Genomic DNA, 15562 nt, shown 5'->3' with positions numbered 1-15562 from the left:
AGACATTATTTTAAAGAAAGTGGTTGGAAAAGGTTCTTTGGATAATTCTTCTTTTTTGTGTTATAAAGACATAATGAATGAGGAACAACCAGTACAAAATTCAGATGTTGTTGAGTCCAGTTTTCAATCTTGTAACAGTTTTGAGAAGGGTGAGAACAGTAATTCAGTTTTAAATGAAAATTTGGATTTTACTAATGATATTGTGGAAAATAGTGATTTACCTAATGAATCAGTAAATGGAGATTCTGTAAGTTTGAGAGAAGATACTAATGTTTTCTCCAATTCTAGATCAAATCTGAATCTTACAGATGGAAATAGAAATATTGTTATTCCTGCAAAGTTTAAGGATTATTGTTTGTATTAATGTATATACATGTTTATTTTTGTTTTATTTCTTTTTTTTATGGAAGGGAGATGTTGTATCTGTTGCTTTAATTACTTTGCCATTCTTCCCTGACATACTAAGTGTTCTGTATTTTATTACTGATGCGTGCTGTCGTGTCATTATGTTCTGATTACTGGACACGACAGCATCGCTTTCTGTTGTCTCTTCTTGTGGGTTTTAATATTCTGATTTCATCTTGTGAATAAACCCTAATTTTACCAACTCTAACTTATTATATTGTCGTGATCACAACAGTTAGCCTTAGGAACTAGTACAGTGAACCACGTGTTGGAGGGCAAAAAAAATTCGATGGAATTAATCTATCCGAGTCGAGTAATTATGTAAATGCAAACTAAATGGAATACGTTTGAAAAATGATATGAAATTAATTTTAAAAATGAACAATGAATTCATCAGAGGTGCCCACGAAATCATCTTTTTATCACAGGCACACAAATATACTTAACCAACAAATTATTTTGATGTGTGTATTTTTAAAACAACTGTTAACATAGCCCAGATCTTCACAAGTCTGCGTACATTTGGTACTATGGGGCCTGAGTAGTGGCTCAATAACTGTTGCATGAACTGTGCCAGCCAGCGACATCTTTTGTTTGTTGTTGTTGCAGAAGATCTGGCATCTAACTATGAAAAGGGCCATGTCTAGAAGTCCCATATCTCTCTGTTCTCCATCTATGCCACAGTGGAGATTTTTCGTGGAACAGAAGCACTTCAGACTTTTTATTTTCACAATTACAATGAAGATGATGCTATTCTGCTTATTTATTTTTCTCGGAGAAATACAAACCAAATTTGCAAAAACTATTTCGTTTTGGCCACGTTTTTACAGAGCAATGAAATAGGAGAGGGAAATTAAATAATATTCCTTCACATAAATACGAAAAGATGGAAGTCTTTTTAATACCTATAAGTGCATGGTTCTAAGAGCGTTGTGGGCAACTGTCTGCCTACTAGGACTGCATTGTGGTCTCTGTCTGCATTTTAAAGTTGCCACTTTCATTAGAGAAAAATGCCAGCAATTTGTTAATGTATTTTTGGGAGATTCTCTTAGAGCCAGGAGTGTATACTTAAATAAGAACAAGTGTACAATCATCTGTAATTGTTTTTTTTACAATAAAACACAATCTGCCTCCGTTTGATTTAGAAACAATCTAGATATTTGAAAGTAATTTCTTTTTGGATTTGCTGTTTTAAGCTTATATTTAATGAGGGATCAAAGTCTGGCGTTTGCTGATTTTTCACTTTTGCCAAGCTATAAAAATACAAGCTCTGTCGATGAAACACTGACTAGGTGGAAATCTATCCTCTGCTTTGAGAACCTTGTTAGCTCTATCTTTGAGCTGTGATCCCTGATCTATTAATGCTCTCTTGTTTGTCTGCCAGGTCAGCCAGTGGACCAGACTTTGTGAGATCAGCATCCCAAAGGCAGTGGAGCACTATCTCAAGGAAGAATCCGCCATTCCTCTGGAAATATTGAAGCTCGAGAAGAAACTGGGAGAACCTGTCCGCGTGCACAATGATGACAAAATACGTCGTCAGAAACTTAAGCAGCAGGAGAAGAGTGGGACTACCGGGGCACAAAGTGTGGGATCGAAAGGCGAAGCACAAGGTGACAACCAGGACCTTTTTGGTGCCAGCCTGGAGCTGAGTGCTGCCCTCTCAAAACTAACAAACCAGGAAGCACCCCTGGAGTCCAGCAGGGAGCCTTCCCACATCAGGAAAGCAAAATTGTCTGATCTCCCACGACTGGAACACGTGTTTGCCGAAGGGCTGTATTTCACACTCACTGATGTTGTCCTCTTACCCTGTATTCATCATTTCTTGGTAAGATTTCTTCATGGATGTTTTTCGAGCGATGCATGCTTTGATGTTCGGTTGACTGATTGCTCTAGTAATGTAATATAAAAAATATTAATTTGGAAACTAAGGTTTTAAACTCAGTGAAACAGAAGTGTCCTGCAAAGATTTGTATTGTTCACATACTATATCACACGGGATGCTATAGGCTCAAACTAAGGGATATGTTTGGGGTTTGAAAGATTGGGAGCCTCGTACGAAATCAGCGGCACTCCTTCTGCGCCGAATCTGCAGCTACCCTGAGACTTGGGAACCACTAGATTTCTGATAGCAGGGCCTGAGCTGGATCTGCTTTTGGAACCCTGACCTAGCAGCCGATCCACCAAAAGAAAAAGTATGGAGAAAGACAATGGGTCTGGCCTTTATAACGCAAGCGTCAAGTTGTTGGCTTTGCCAAGGTTTGTCTGCTAAGTATTGTTTAAAAAAAAAAAAGAAAAGAAAAATCTAAATATTGGAGGAAGAGCAAACCAATAGCGTAAGGTATCTCACAACTGAACATTAAATTCAATGTTTTCAATCTATATAAAAAGCATAGTTTATTTTTCATATACTTTTCACTTCGGAAACTCTGAACCAAGTTTTCAAAAATAAGGACGTTTCCGAATGTAAAGAGAAATGCTTGCCATTGCCTAATTTACAGTCTGCAAGAGTAAGCCATTTTTAGTCTGGTGTAGTAGGCCAGGGAGTGGAGTTGTGGTCTTCCAGAAGTGTCATGCTAAGTACACCTACTGTCTCAGACGCTAGTTGAGTGAACGCATCAGATGACCCTTCCCCTAATTTATGCATTATGTGGAATGCAGGAGCTAAATCGAAAACAACTGTTAAAGTCTGCACTTCAGCCATACCCTGCAAAATTATCCTTGTTGCTGTGCTTTTACAGATAATGTTGTGCTGATGAACAGCACAGGGGGAGGAGGTATTTTGAGGGTGGAAAGCACCAAATGCAGGAGAGAGCTAGAAAGCACATTCAACACACAGTGTTGAATGAAATAAAAAAGTAGTTCCCTAAATAGGAGCAGTGGGAGGATGCAAGTCAGCCGATCAAAAGGATCAAAAAGAGGCTCTGCTCCAGGGTAGGAACAAACACAACAAAAGTAGGGCAGGCCATCGAATAGGAATCAAGCAAATAAGAGTGAGAATAAAGCCAACCAATGCTTAGAAGTGGGCAGGCTGTAAACTCACTGTATATTTACAATAGGTCGTTCACAATCCGATAGCTTTCGCTGTATTGAAGGCTAGATCGAACAATGATCAGTGGCCCTGCTACGCAGAGAAAAAAGTCCCATTGTACCAGGGTCATTGACTTTGTATCTTAAAAACAGTCCTTGCTTTAGGGTTTTCTTTGTGATGTTTATTAAAAAGTGCTGTTGGCCACTTTGACATTGCAGCTGGCATTGCAGTATTGCACCCTGAGAGAAGCCCTTTCAAAAATTGATCCCCCTCGCAAGCCGGTGGTGATCTCTAGATTGGATGAGCACTCCTCTGTCGGTGGGCTCAAACGCTTGTCCCCCGTCCAACCTAAAATGTCCACCTGCTGCTTGAGAAAAAACATATTAGAAATGTATACGTTTATGAATGTCCAGTTGAGCCTTCCTGGTTACATCCATTGGCAAAGTTTATGCATGTTTCCAAGTGTTATGCAACCTGATTGTTGTACAATACAACATTTGTTATTTACTTGCCCCTTACCCACATCTCTCCTACAGTCTTACTAACCTCCACCATATAACAAATTGTATTCAGTTTCCTATAACTTTGTTAGTATACATAGGCATACATAGAGAGGTGGTGCCCCCACATTATGTAGCATTATATGAAGCTAGAAATTCATGACTACTAATATCTAAAGAAATACCCTTAATGCATCTGTCCACTCTATTCCCAGAAGTCTCTGTTTGTAAAACCAACCTGCTTGCTACAGCTGGTACCTTGAGGACAGAAATCAGGACTAAAAAAACTAAATATTTGCCTTAAAACACAAAGTGTACTCAACTTCCTACCTCTAATTCCCCCGCTTTCCCCTCACTCCCATTCCTGGGCTCCTCCACCGAGATAGAAACAGCTTTGGGGTCTTTGCTTCTCCCATCGCTTCGCTTTATGCTGAGGTTCCATGTGAAGAAGCCCACTCAATATCAAATAAACCCATTTCAAAAAACTTTGGCTAGGCCTAGTGTGTACACGGTGCTGGTACTGAACTGCTGGGGAACAGATTCCATCAAATTATTTATTGAAGCGTTGAATGTTGTGTGTCAGTTTCTCTAATGCTATTGTAGGGCACAGGTGATGCAACCATAGTGTTGCTGCTGGTGTCTCATGTTATTTCCAGAACAGAGTAATCAGATTCTTAGCTGTTCCCAACAAGTGGTGTCTGAGAGTCCTACTTGCTGTTCCTTTCCATTTGTTGTGACCAACTTGTAGGTATAATAGGAGAACAGCTGGATCTCTAGTAACTACGGCCCCTGTGACTGCGTTTATATGAGTGAGCACCTCCTTCCAGGGGGTCCAAATAGCCTCACAGCTCCGCCATATGTGTATGAAAGTACCCCTCTCCGTACCAAATGTCAAACATGTCGGATGTTGTGGGATACATATGATTTCATGTATTCAAGTTTGGGTACCATCTCGTCAGAAGTTTATGATCTGCTTCTCTGTGGTGAACAATCCTAAAGATTTTATGTATGTTGCTCCATATACTCCCTCAGCCTGTTTTGCTAATGTCTCTTGTCAACTCTGACTCCCATTTGTCTTGGTATTTTCATCACTTCACTGTCCCTCCTTCTTTAATCATGTTACTGATTTTGCTATTGGGCCCTTCATTGTTATATACCCCACCAAACCTTTCTCAAAAGGAGTAATGGTATGGTTGTGGCATCACATATTTTCTGATACATGGACCAGTTCTAATTTCTGTGTATAACATTTTGTCCATTTCTGATACTTGAAACCATGTTTACATTCTGAGAAGGAATTCACCGGTCCCTAATCATCACGCATTCACCTTCTTTCCATTTGATGAACAGCTTCGTGTCCATGCCCGGGTATTTAGCTGGGTTTTTGTGGATGAGGGTATATGGAGCCAGTGCAGGTGACAAGCTGCCCTGTATTCCCATCTTGTCCCCTATCAGTAATTGAGTTTTTGTAACCTTTATTCTGGTGCACAGATTTAATAGCCTGCTTGATCTCTTACCTTATGATAGGCCATCTACTCCATCCATTCCAGAGGCTTGGAGGCAGTGTTCCAAGGAAATACTCAACGTCCTCCCTATGTTCTTGCTTTGCTGTTTATTGCTCCAGGAAGAAATTGTGAAAAAGGGTACCTTTGCCACTTATTTCTCCCTTACATCTTGGGTTTTCAGCAGTGTTATATGTTCTTTCATTCTTTTAACTCTCAATCTACTCCTAGTTATTGGCCTCTTCATAAAACATTTGCTTAAGGTGTGGGAGATTTGTCTCTGCGTTGCTGGTTTGCTAGACCCGCAGTTATCCCTGTAATTGAGTCATTTCCCTCCTTTAGTTCTGCTGGGGCTTTGTGTATGCTGTGGTTCAACATTTTCTAACTCCTGCAGGAGGTTATTTTCTAGTATCTGTGCCTCAGTGCATTTTTGCCACCATGAATGTTGTTTTAAATACATCCCAGTGGGTATGCAGTGAAGCATCTTTTGGGTCATTCTCTGCACTTATATCAGTCACTAATCCCCTATACCGGCACAGCCTTGTTTGTCAGGTCTCTCGCTATATGTAGTTATTTACATTTATTCCGTGATTTAAAAGTAGGGCCCTGCTCCAGTTCCATTTCTACTTGTGGTGATCAGAGATTGTTCCCCCATTTGTGCACCCTGCATTCTGCCAAGTAAGACTTTAGAGATAAAAAAATGTCCATTCTAGTATGAGATTTATGAATGTGGTAGAACAGAGATTGGTCCTTTTACCCCAGATGAAGAAATATCCAGCTGTTAACTAGCCCCAATACCTCAAACTGAGTTTTTCTTTGTTTTGTCCTGGCCTTCATTATCTAAGAGTGATGTGCGGTTCTATCAACTGTAGGATCCCACACTAGAAAAACCCCACTCCCCCCAGATATAATGCGGCCTTCCACTGTTCCCACCCAGTCTCTCACAACGTTTTCTGAAAACAATTCTTGTTGGGTGTTCGGAGCGTAACATTTGAGTAAAGTATATTTCATCTTTATATCACCACCCCTATCCCATGTGCACCTCCCCTCTGCATCCCGAATGGTGTTGAGTGCTGGTATATCGAGGTCTTGCTTGCATAAGATGACCACTCCTGCTGTTTTTGTTTTGTATGATACCCAGATTTGGACTGGCTTTATTTCACATTCTGAATTGGTCCCTTTCTCAGCAAGTGGGTTTCTTGTATGGATATGATATTAGCTTCTTGTTTCCGAACATAACTCTAAACCATGGATCTCTTATTTGGGGAATTAAGGTCCCTAACATTCAGGGTAACTAGCTTGAATGTTGCGTGTAACTTGTTTGCAGAGTTGTACCTTTAGCCCTGGAGCCCTAACCAATAACCTGATTCCCTAATAACTATTAACATAACGTTAGCGCTCTGAAAGATTGTACATAGGCCTGACAAGCTCCTATCCTCCATTCTAAGTGGAAAGGCCTCTTTGTCTTCTTGATGCTTGTGTACTACTTCAGCGCCAACAGGAGTGGAGCGTAAATGTGTAGTGTAGAAATGTGTCTTCAAAACTAATGCAAGCACACCAAAGTGTATTCTATCCATCAAAGAAGACTTCTTTTATTCCAGAAGCAATGCCATAGCATGAGATGTGGAGATCCAGGACACGATTATAGGATACAGTTCCTACAGCACACACTACTACACATAGACCTCTGAACGCATTTCCATTTAACATCGACTCGTGGACTCCTATTATACAGGGATACTCTAGATATTCCTAGAGCCTTCCACTTTTTAGTCGTGGCAGCTTAAATAAATTGAAGCCCTGATTAAGTCATTGGGTTACTCCCTCTGAACTGGTGTGCGCTAATATTTCTCGGGTCTTTCTAACTTGTGATAGAAATCTATTTTTCCTTCTTTGTCATGTACACTGCTCCAGGGCCCGGCTGTATTACTTACTACCACAGGAGCAATAAGTACATTGAGTAAAAGCCTCTGAGCGTGGGTGGTCTTATGCAGTGTAGCCCTGCGTATCTCTACTTTAAACCCAACCTGGAGGGTTTGTGTCAGCTTAAAGTTTTGCATAGGAAGATCCTGATTGAGTGATTATCAAAACCTTGCACAAACTGTATTTTCTATTCCTATTTACTTCATGTCTCTTCCTATGTCTGCACTCATTTTGTGTGTCTCAACATCTCATGGATGCATTCTGTCTTACCCAACTTGTAAAATTATTTTCTGCTTCTGGTTCCTCATTGTCCGTTTTTCTCAAGCCCAAGAGTCCCTTCGAGACTTTTCTGAGTTTTGACATGTGCATTGAGGACCCTCTGGCATGGTCCATCTGTATCGAGTTAGTGTTTTCGAGAGTTCCTGGTTCACCTGCTTGTATTCCCTTTTCTTCTGCATGGTTGCTGCTGCTAAATTTTGATAGAGAGCAACTTCGTTTTAGCTGAAGTCTATGTTTTTTCAATTTGCGTGCAGCAGTCATGATCTTCTCCTTTAGAGGGAAGTTGGAAAATTTCACCTCCACATCTCGATGTCTGCCTGTCTGTCTTTTTTTTTCTACCATATTTTATTCGCATTTCTCAAAATACCATATAAACCAATAATGATCACGTATTTACAATGTCATGTAACACGTGTTACATGACATTGTAAATACCACCCGTCAAAGAGCCGCTCAGTCCCCAGGCGTATCATGCATCCTCGTGGCTCACAACATCACCCCACCTTAACTGGTATCATAGTCAGCATCATTGGTCCAGCAACCGTTAGCCATAATAGTGCACTCTACACCTCCACATTCATTCCAATCAGAACAACATACAGTTGAATCCCCACCCCCTCCCCCATGCTCGGTCCTGTCATCCAGCGGTTTTGCATACCTAGAGAAGGATGCTAATGGGCCTCTGGCCATACCCTTAATACCTGAAGTAAGCAGCTAAAACGGTACCCCAGAGGCAGACCTGTGTTCTCACTCTTCAGGTAATGTCTCTGCCGTGCTAGCGCCCCTCACCCGTTCCATCTCTCTAGGTTTGTCCTTGCCTGCGTTTTGTAGCCTTTCTACTCTGTGGACAAGCTCAGTTCCAATCGGGGAGTCAGCATCAGCCTTTAATATGCCTCTGAACAGTTCCAGGATGCAGTCCATCATGATATTTCCCAGGGTTGCCTCTTTCAGATTTCTAATGCGAATGATTTCATGTCTTAACCTTTTCTCTGGGTCTTCGCATTTTGTTATAAACTATTTGGTTTGTGGTTCTAAGTGATAAACAGTGGTCGTGGCCAGATGTTCAGAGTCGGTTATGCCCTTAATATTCTGTTTGGCTTGTTCGAATCTTTAGTCTGTGTTGCGTAGAGCCCTTTCAACCACTGCCACTTCCTCATCAATGTCCAATCTTGGTTTCCCAAGGCTGTCACACAGTGTCTTCTTTAAGTGTCTTCTAATCTCTGCAGGACATGCCCTTAAATTATCACTGTGAGCACGCCATTTCAATTGGGTTGTTCTGGGAAGAGTCTTCTCCCTCAGTTGGCATACAGAAGAATTCAGAGATTAGGGTTGGCTGCTGTGTCTTAGAGTGACAAGGCATGTACCAACAATGAAGGCGGGCTTTTTGAACCACCGCTTGTATTTTCAGGTCACTGATGCAACTGTTAATGATAGTTCCCCAAGACTCTTTTTGATCTATGGTTGCCTTGTGGCCCCATTCCCAGGTCAAGTGTCTGTCTTATAACAATAGGCGCACTTCGGGTTTATGTATTATGCAATATTATCATAAAATTGTGTGAAATTTCACATAATAATGCAGAATACATCTTGCACTCAAAAACGTACTCAAGCTATCCTTTTGGGTAAACATTCAACTTGAAAATTAAATTTCAAGTTGATTTCCAGTTGCTCACAACAAAACGCTGACACCGATTTGGGTTTGTAGTTTTGCGCTCAAGAACTAAGCGAGCAGTCCGCACAGGTGAAAAATCTGCCTGAAATGTTTCTTGACCGCCCATGTTAAAGGAATTGCCGCTTGTGTTAAAAACACTATTGTTTGTTTTGAGATTTCTAGTTTCACGCTCAAAAAATATAGTCCGTTCGGGTAAAAATACTCCACCTGAAATACTTCTTATGTTAAAAAATTACCCAAACAGTACATCTCGTGTTAAACAGAAATTTTAAAAAAAATTCTCCCCAGAATTACGCATGGTCACGTAATGGCATAATTTCAGTAATTTTGCAAATATTTTGCTTCTTGAAATTACCAACATGAGGCCAATTACTCCTGTGTCATTAGAATTTTTTCCAGGCTTACTTATGAACTCATCCAAGGACAATCATTGCTTCGTAGGGCTTAGTGACATGTCTCACCACATGGGATCATTCATTCATGCAGTGTGTAGTCTATAAAATCCCTGTGAGATTCAGCAGGCCCTTTGCGAGATGTGGAGGATTGGTAATTCTAGGAGCCTTTTGAGCTTTAGGAGATGCCTAGCTACGCCATTGGGGGCCTACTCTTGGTCCGCTGCACCTGCAGCACCATCTTGTTCCCATCTCCCTGGTAAGATGCTCAGCCCAACTCTGTTGTTGCACCACCCGCCTGACCTACAATGGGGCCACAGGCCCTAGATGCATCTTTGTCTCTTTTGGCCACCCCACGGCTACCTTGCAGCTTCCTCCTTTGGGGATGTAATGACACTTGTTCAGTCGGGCCCTGGCTGCTCCAACTCGGCCAGCAGGTCCTTCCGAGCATCCTTTCAGCACTGCACTGTTTCCTGCCTCATCACGGCTCCTGAAGCGAGCCAGATCCTCATGGGGCGCTGAGTGCACAGAGCTCTGCCCTGAACCATCTTGGCTTCTCCCCAGCCTCTGTGTTTCTCTGTGTAGTTCCTGTTACTACCAACACCAGGCTAGGCCCTGTAGAAAAACACTTTGCCCCTCATCCTCGCCCAGGACCTGTGAAATGACCATGGCAGCCTCTCCCTGAGAACAACTTAAGAGATTTGCCTTGTGAATCACCATCTTCTGTTTAAAGGGTACAAGTGATGGCAGTAAACTGATCTTTTCTGACCGCTCCTAGCTCCCCCTGCCCCTGGCACCCCTACCTCAGCTTGTGATTTCTGCAAAGGTTGTTAGGGTGCATACACCGGACAGAACAGCAACGATTATTTATTCACCACAGTCATTGAGCATTAAAAGGGCTGATTGATGGATCAGGCTTTTTTATGGACCTTTAAAGTTGAGACTCCTGAACACAAACTCATTTACACCCCGAAAATTCACATTAGAAAATCCACAATAAAAAAAAACACGAGACAAGGTTCAAAATGTAAACCATGAAGGTTTATTTACATCTTAAGAACCATTACAGGAGTCGAAAAGTCAATGGTTTGTCAATATGTAAATCAGCAATGTCGGAGGAAGGTGAGCGCTAATCTATATCAACAGCCTGAACTACGTACGGTGTAGCACGAGGCAAATAAGTCATTAACATTTGACATAAGGACGGCTCAGTTAAGTGGGAGAGAAAGAACACGAAAAATAGTCTAACTAGAAATCAGTAAACATGGTCAGGAGCAACCGGCTCTCTACGAACAAACACGTTTCCGACATTGAATTTTACAAATTAACTCAGCAGCCCAAACATGTAACTCCAAACAACACAAATGTGACACACTTCAATCTTTTGGTTGACAATAAGTGCGCGATGGTAATTCATTTATGGTAAAAACTAGTGCTTAATTTGAGCCGGTGGTTTCAGGTGCTCAGCTCCAGCACTTAATCATCAACAGCAGTTCTTTTCATGGGCACGTTAACAGGAGAAATGGGCTGGTGCAAGCTGCCTCCTGAATAGAGCCCCAGCACTTATTTTTTTTTTTTTACAAATTAACCACTGGGTAAAACTTGCTTGTAGCATAAATGAATGACAAATAAAGGAACTGCTAAGAATAACAATGGACCATTATGTACTTCTGCTCTTCTCACCACTAAAATGAAGTATAGTCTAAGGAGATTGGATCTCCTCCTCCATGTTGACATAAACAAAGATCTCTGGGTGATCATGGACTCCAAATGTGCAATCAAATGACTAGTCAAACATTGCCTTAATCTTGGGAACATTGCAATGGATTTCTTTCTACCTTGGCTACCCCAATAAAATTCAAGCCTCGCCAGCCCTAGTGTTATGTCTAGAATCTAAATGGGGCTTACAAAGCACTTAATACAAAAAAACTCCAACAAATCTGGAATGCCGGTGCCTCACAAGTTCTATGTCAGAAATAATGCGACCCATTACCCCTGCCCTCCACTGGCTACCTGCAGTAAGAAGAATAGCCTTCAAAAGCAGTCTGCAACCCCCAGAGCAATCCACAGTATTAAACCAATGTTTCTGCAATCCAAATTCAAACTCTAGATCCAAGCAAGAAACTTAACCCAAGAATGACGCCAAACGAATCATCCCTTCTTTCAGAAGAAGCTATGGAACAGTCTGCGCAAAAAAATTAAGGATGATGAGCAATCACCCATAACTCAGAAACATTATGTTAACTTATACTCTAGAAGACTACATATGATCGATCTGTCAAATGGATCAACCTGCTGCAAGATGGTTCAGAAAACTGTGGAAGTGCTCCTAATACTTTTCCACAACATTGCATTGCCAAAAAAGATGTTCTTAATGATAGTTTATACGTGCACCATCAAAAGCAGCTGTGCCTGTCTCTTAAGAGTTTCCAACACTTATGCATTGTTGAATCCCTAAAGAGCATTTCTACCCTGCTTCCAAACCTCACTCACGCACCAACACATAGGCCAATCTACAACCAGCACACTGCAATCAAACATTTGAAGGACGCCGTGGAAGCTAATGACATTGGAACACTTCGGTGACCTGATCAGGGCCACAAAGTGCCATATTAATTTTACATACAGAGTAGCTGTTTACTCAGCTGTTGAGAAAGTCCTTAATAAATAGAATACAACCAATCTATAACTGCCGAATTCAGTATCTTCTTAGGTTTTATATTATGGTGTTATTGTTCCCTCTATTAAAGCTTCTTTATAGAATTTGTATGCTTTTATAAACAATAAATGTGTTCATGGTGTTGAACCTCTGTATTCCATGGGAAATGTTTTTTGTAAATGCCATGCTTTTGGTATGATACTTTGGCTACACTCTGTGTGCAGAGCAGGGTCTGATTCCATGTTGTATGTGCAGAATGCTCATACACTGGCTTTTCGGCTTGTCCTCTGAATACTACATACAAATTACAGCCTGCAAATTGTGTTTATTGCACTCCAGGCATTGACTTTGATCATGCACTCTGCATGATACATACACAGCATGGCTTTTGGCCATGTCTTGTGTGCAGCTTGCATACAAACTGCAGTCTAAGCCCTGCATGTACTGAGCATAGGATATGACTTGCTTCAGTACTTTGTGCACAGCACAACATTTAGCACTTGAAGTTTGCCTGCGCACACTGGCTAGCGTAGACAAAATATCCAGGTCATAACCATAATAACAGGCTGATAGCATTGAATTCATGCCTGACCCCCCACCCATGACCCCTCCCTTCGCGTGAACTGACCCACTGCCTCCCAACATGGTTTTGAACTAGGTCTGTATGGAGAATGCAGGGTTATTGGTAGACCATCTGGGAAGGTAAATAGTGGCTTGTAGGGGATGTGTTGAGCTGATTGCTGATGTACTTGCTTTACCCAATCAGCACGGAGGGTATGAACTAAACTACCTGAGGCAACAACATCTGTGACTGGAGCACTGTGTTCTCAGCGAGTATGTGTAGAGTTCCTACTTAGAGTGTTAGACTTATGTTAGTGTTTAGAGTTCTATTATTCACTTGATGTTCTTACCTGTACACGCGCATCTCTTGAAGAATGTTTATCTTCAAGAGATGCATTTCTCGTGGCATCTCTCACCAGCAGTTTCCAACTGTGGGTCACTGGTCATATACAGTTGGAGGTTGCTGTGTGAGGACGTGCTCCTGTAGATACGCTGTTAGCTTGGAATAAAACCTTCTTTTCCAACCACTACGCCTCCTGCCTGTTCCTGCTTGTCAGCGATCCACTTAACCTCACATTTGGCGACGAGGGACTCTTTTTAACAAAATACAGCATATCACCAACTTTGCACGATCTGAACCAAACTCACCATTCGCTTCAAGGCTATTCTGAATCTTCATCCTCTTAAAAATCTGCCTCAAATCGACAACTCCTACAAGAAACCGGATATTTTATTCCTTTTTCTCGACTTTCTCAGGCTCATCTGCGTTTCCTTTATGACGTGAGCGAGATCGTAATCTCGTCTCGAGCATACGTCATCACACGCATGCGTGCAGTAACGTAGCTACGCTTGGAGGCCATTTTGGATTTACAGAGTCAGGGTTACCATGGTTACCATTTACCGATCGGAAGGATCGGAAAGAAAATAACCGATTGCATGTTTACAGAGCCTTAACGGTGAGCGGTTTTAAAAGGATTTAAGTTAACTTAAAGCAGTTTACTCAATTTTTATCCCTTATTAAGGAACTTTCAAAATTTAAGTATTTTAAAGCGAAGTTCATTTTCTTAAATAAAAAAGATAGGAGTATTTTGCAGATTCTTGCTGTCTCTAGTCAAGGACTTCGTTAACTTTATTTTAAAATAAGCAGAATGGCCACAAACCAGCAAATTGTGACTTTAAATTATTTTTTACCAGTCCCTGGTAAGCCAAAAGAACCATGGAGACTTTGGTTTAAAAATTTTGAAAGCTACTTGGTTGCCATAGGAGCGGATGAGTACTCTGCAAAAAGAAAAATGGCAATTCTCTACAGTAATTTAGGCAAGGAAGGAAGACAAATTTGTAACAATTTACCTAACCCTCTTCCAGCTTCTGGTAGTGGAGATGAAATTAATGAATATTCTGCTGCAATTTTAAAGTTGAATAGAAAGTTTCTCGAACAGCCCAGTGTCATTCTTGAACGATTTAATTTTATGAAAAGATGTCAAGTACAAGATGAAACTGTAGAAGAGTTCATTTCTGCCCTAAGGAATCTTGCGGCAGAGTGCAATTTTGGGGCATACTTGGACACGGTTCTAAGAGACCAATTTGTATACAATTGCTGCCACAAAAAGATACAAGAAAGAATATTAAGTTGCAGAGACCCTTCCTTATCTGAGGTTTTAGAGATGGCTAAAGGAATTGAGAGGTCAATTGTATCCTCTAAGTGCATTACTGAAAACATTTCATCCTTTCATCAAACTGACTTGAGTGTAAATGCAGTTTATTCTAGAAATAGGCCTTTTCAGAGACCATTTCAGAGGAGGACAAATACATTTTGTTTTCGGTGTGGATCTAAAACACATTTGGGTAACAGTCCTGTGTGTCCAGCTCAAAGGAAAAAGTGTACCTTTTGTCAAAGGAATGCACATTTTCAATCTGTTTGTCGTAACAGAAAAGGTTCTCAAATTAATAATATTTCTTCCTTTACAGGTGAAGACTCTGATGTTCATATTATTGACTCTGAAATGAAAAATGCCACCATTAGTTCTGTTGACATTAGTACTTCTCAAGGATCTCAACAGAGAAGTTTAGTTAAAAAGGAAATCCTTTCTATTCACTTAGTTTCCATTTTAATGGTTGATTCCATTGGTTTAGAACGAGTGAAGGACCCTACTTGTCAGGTGATTGTTGATCACATAGCAATTGACATGATGGCAGATTCTGGTGCCCCCATGACAATTATATCTGATACTTTGTTCAATGCTCACTGGTCTTCTAAAGTTACACTTGTGATATTTGTGATATTTGTGGGGGTATTTCTATAGCGCAGCGTTCGCTCCGGAAGGAGCATCTTGGCGCTGAAATTCCTGATAGGTCAGTCCTGATGGCAATATGAGTTTAGATGGCTGCTTTGGTGTAGTCATCAGGAAGGTTAAAGATCCAAGTCTTTAGAAGTTTTCTGAAGGGTTTTTCGTGAGTCTGTATTCTCAAATTTTTGGGCAAGTTGTTCCAGGCTTTGGTGGCCAGGAAGCTTAAGGTTTTTCCACCCTTGGTCTTCAAGTTGTACCTAGCAGGGAGTATGAGGTTGTCCTGGGACGAACGGAGGGAACGACTAGGGTTGTAGTGGGGGAAGCGTCTGGTGAGATATTTTGGGCCAGATTTG

General features: G+C 41.1%; 1 protein-coding gene across 1 annotated transcript in view; it reads left to right on the top strand.

The window, feature by feature from the left end:
• The window catches only part of GSTCD (glutathione S-transferase C-terminal domain containing), a 991325-nt gene that overhangs the window by 232524 nt on the left and 743239 nt on the right, over positions 1–15562 (top strand). Inside the window, exon 3 of the mRNA XM_086962035.1 lies at positions 1790–2230. Coding sequence (XP_086818161.1) covers positions 1790–2230 — 441 coding nt within the window. The remainder of the gene's footprint in view (positions 1–1789; positions 2231–15562) is intronic.

The sequence above is a fragment of the Lissotriton vulgaris genome, chromosome 3_1 (genome assembly GCF_964263255.1).
Source record: "Lissotriton vulgaris chromosome 3_1, aLisVul1.2, whole genome shotgun sequence".
NCBI classification, from domain to species: domain Eukaryota; kingdom Metazoa; phylum Chordata; class Amphibia; order Caudata; family Salamandridae; genus Lissotriton; species Lissotriton vulgaris.
Note: the sequence above shows the minus strand (reverse complement) of the source record. Positions and strands in the feature narration are given on the sequence as shown.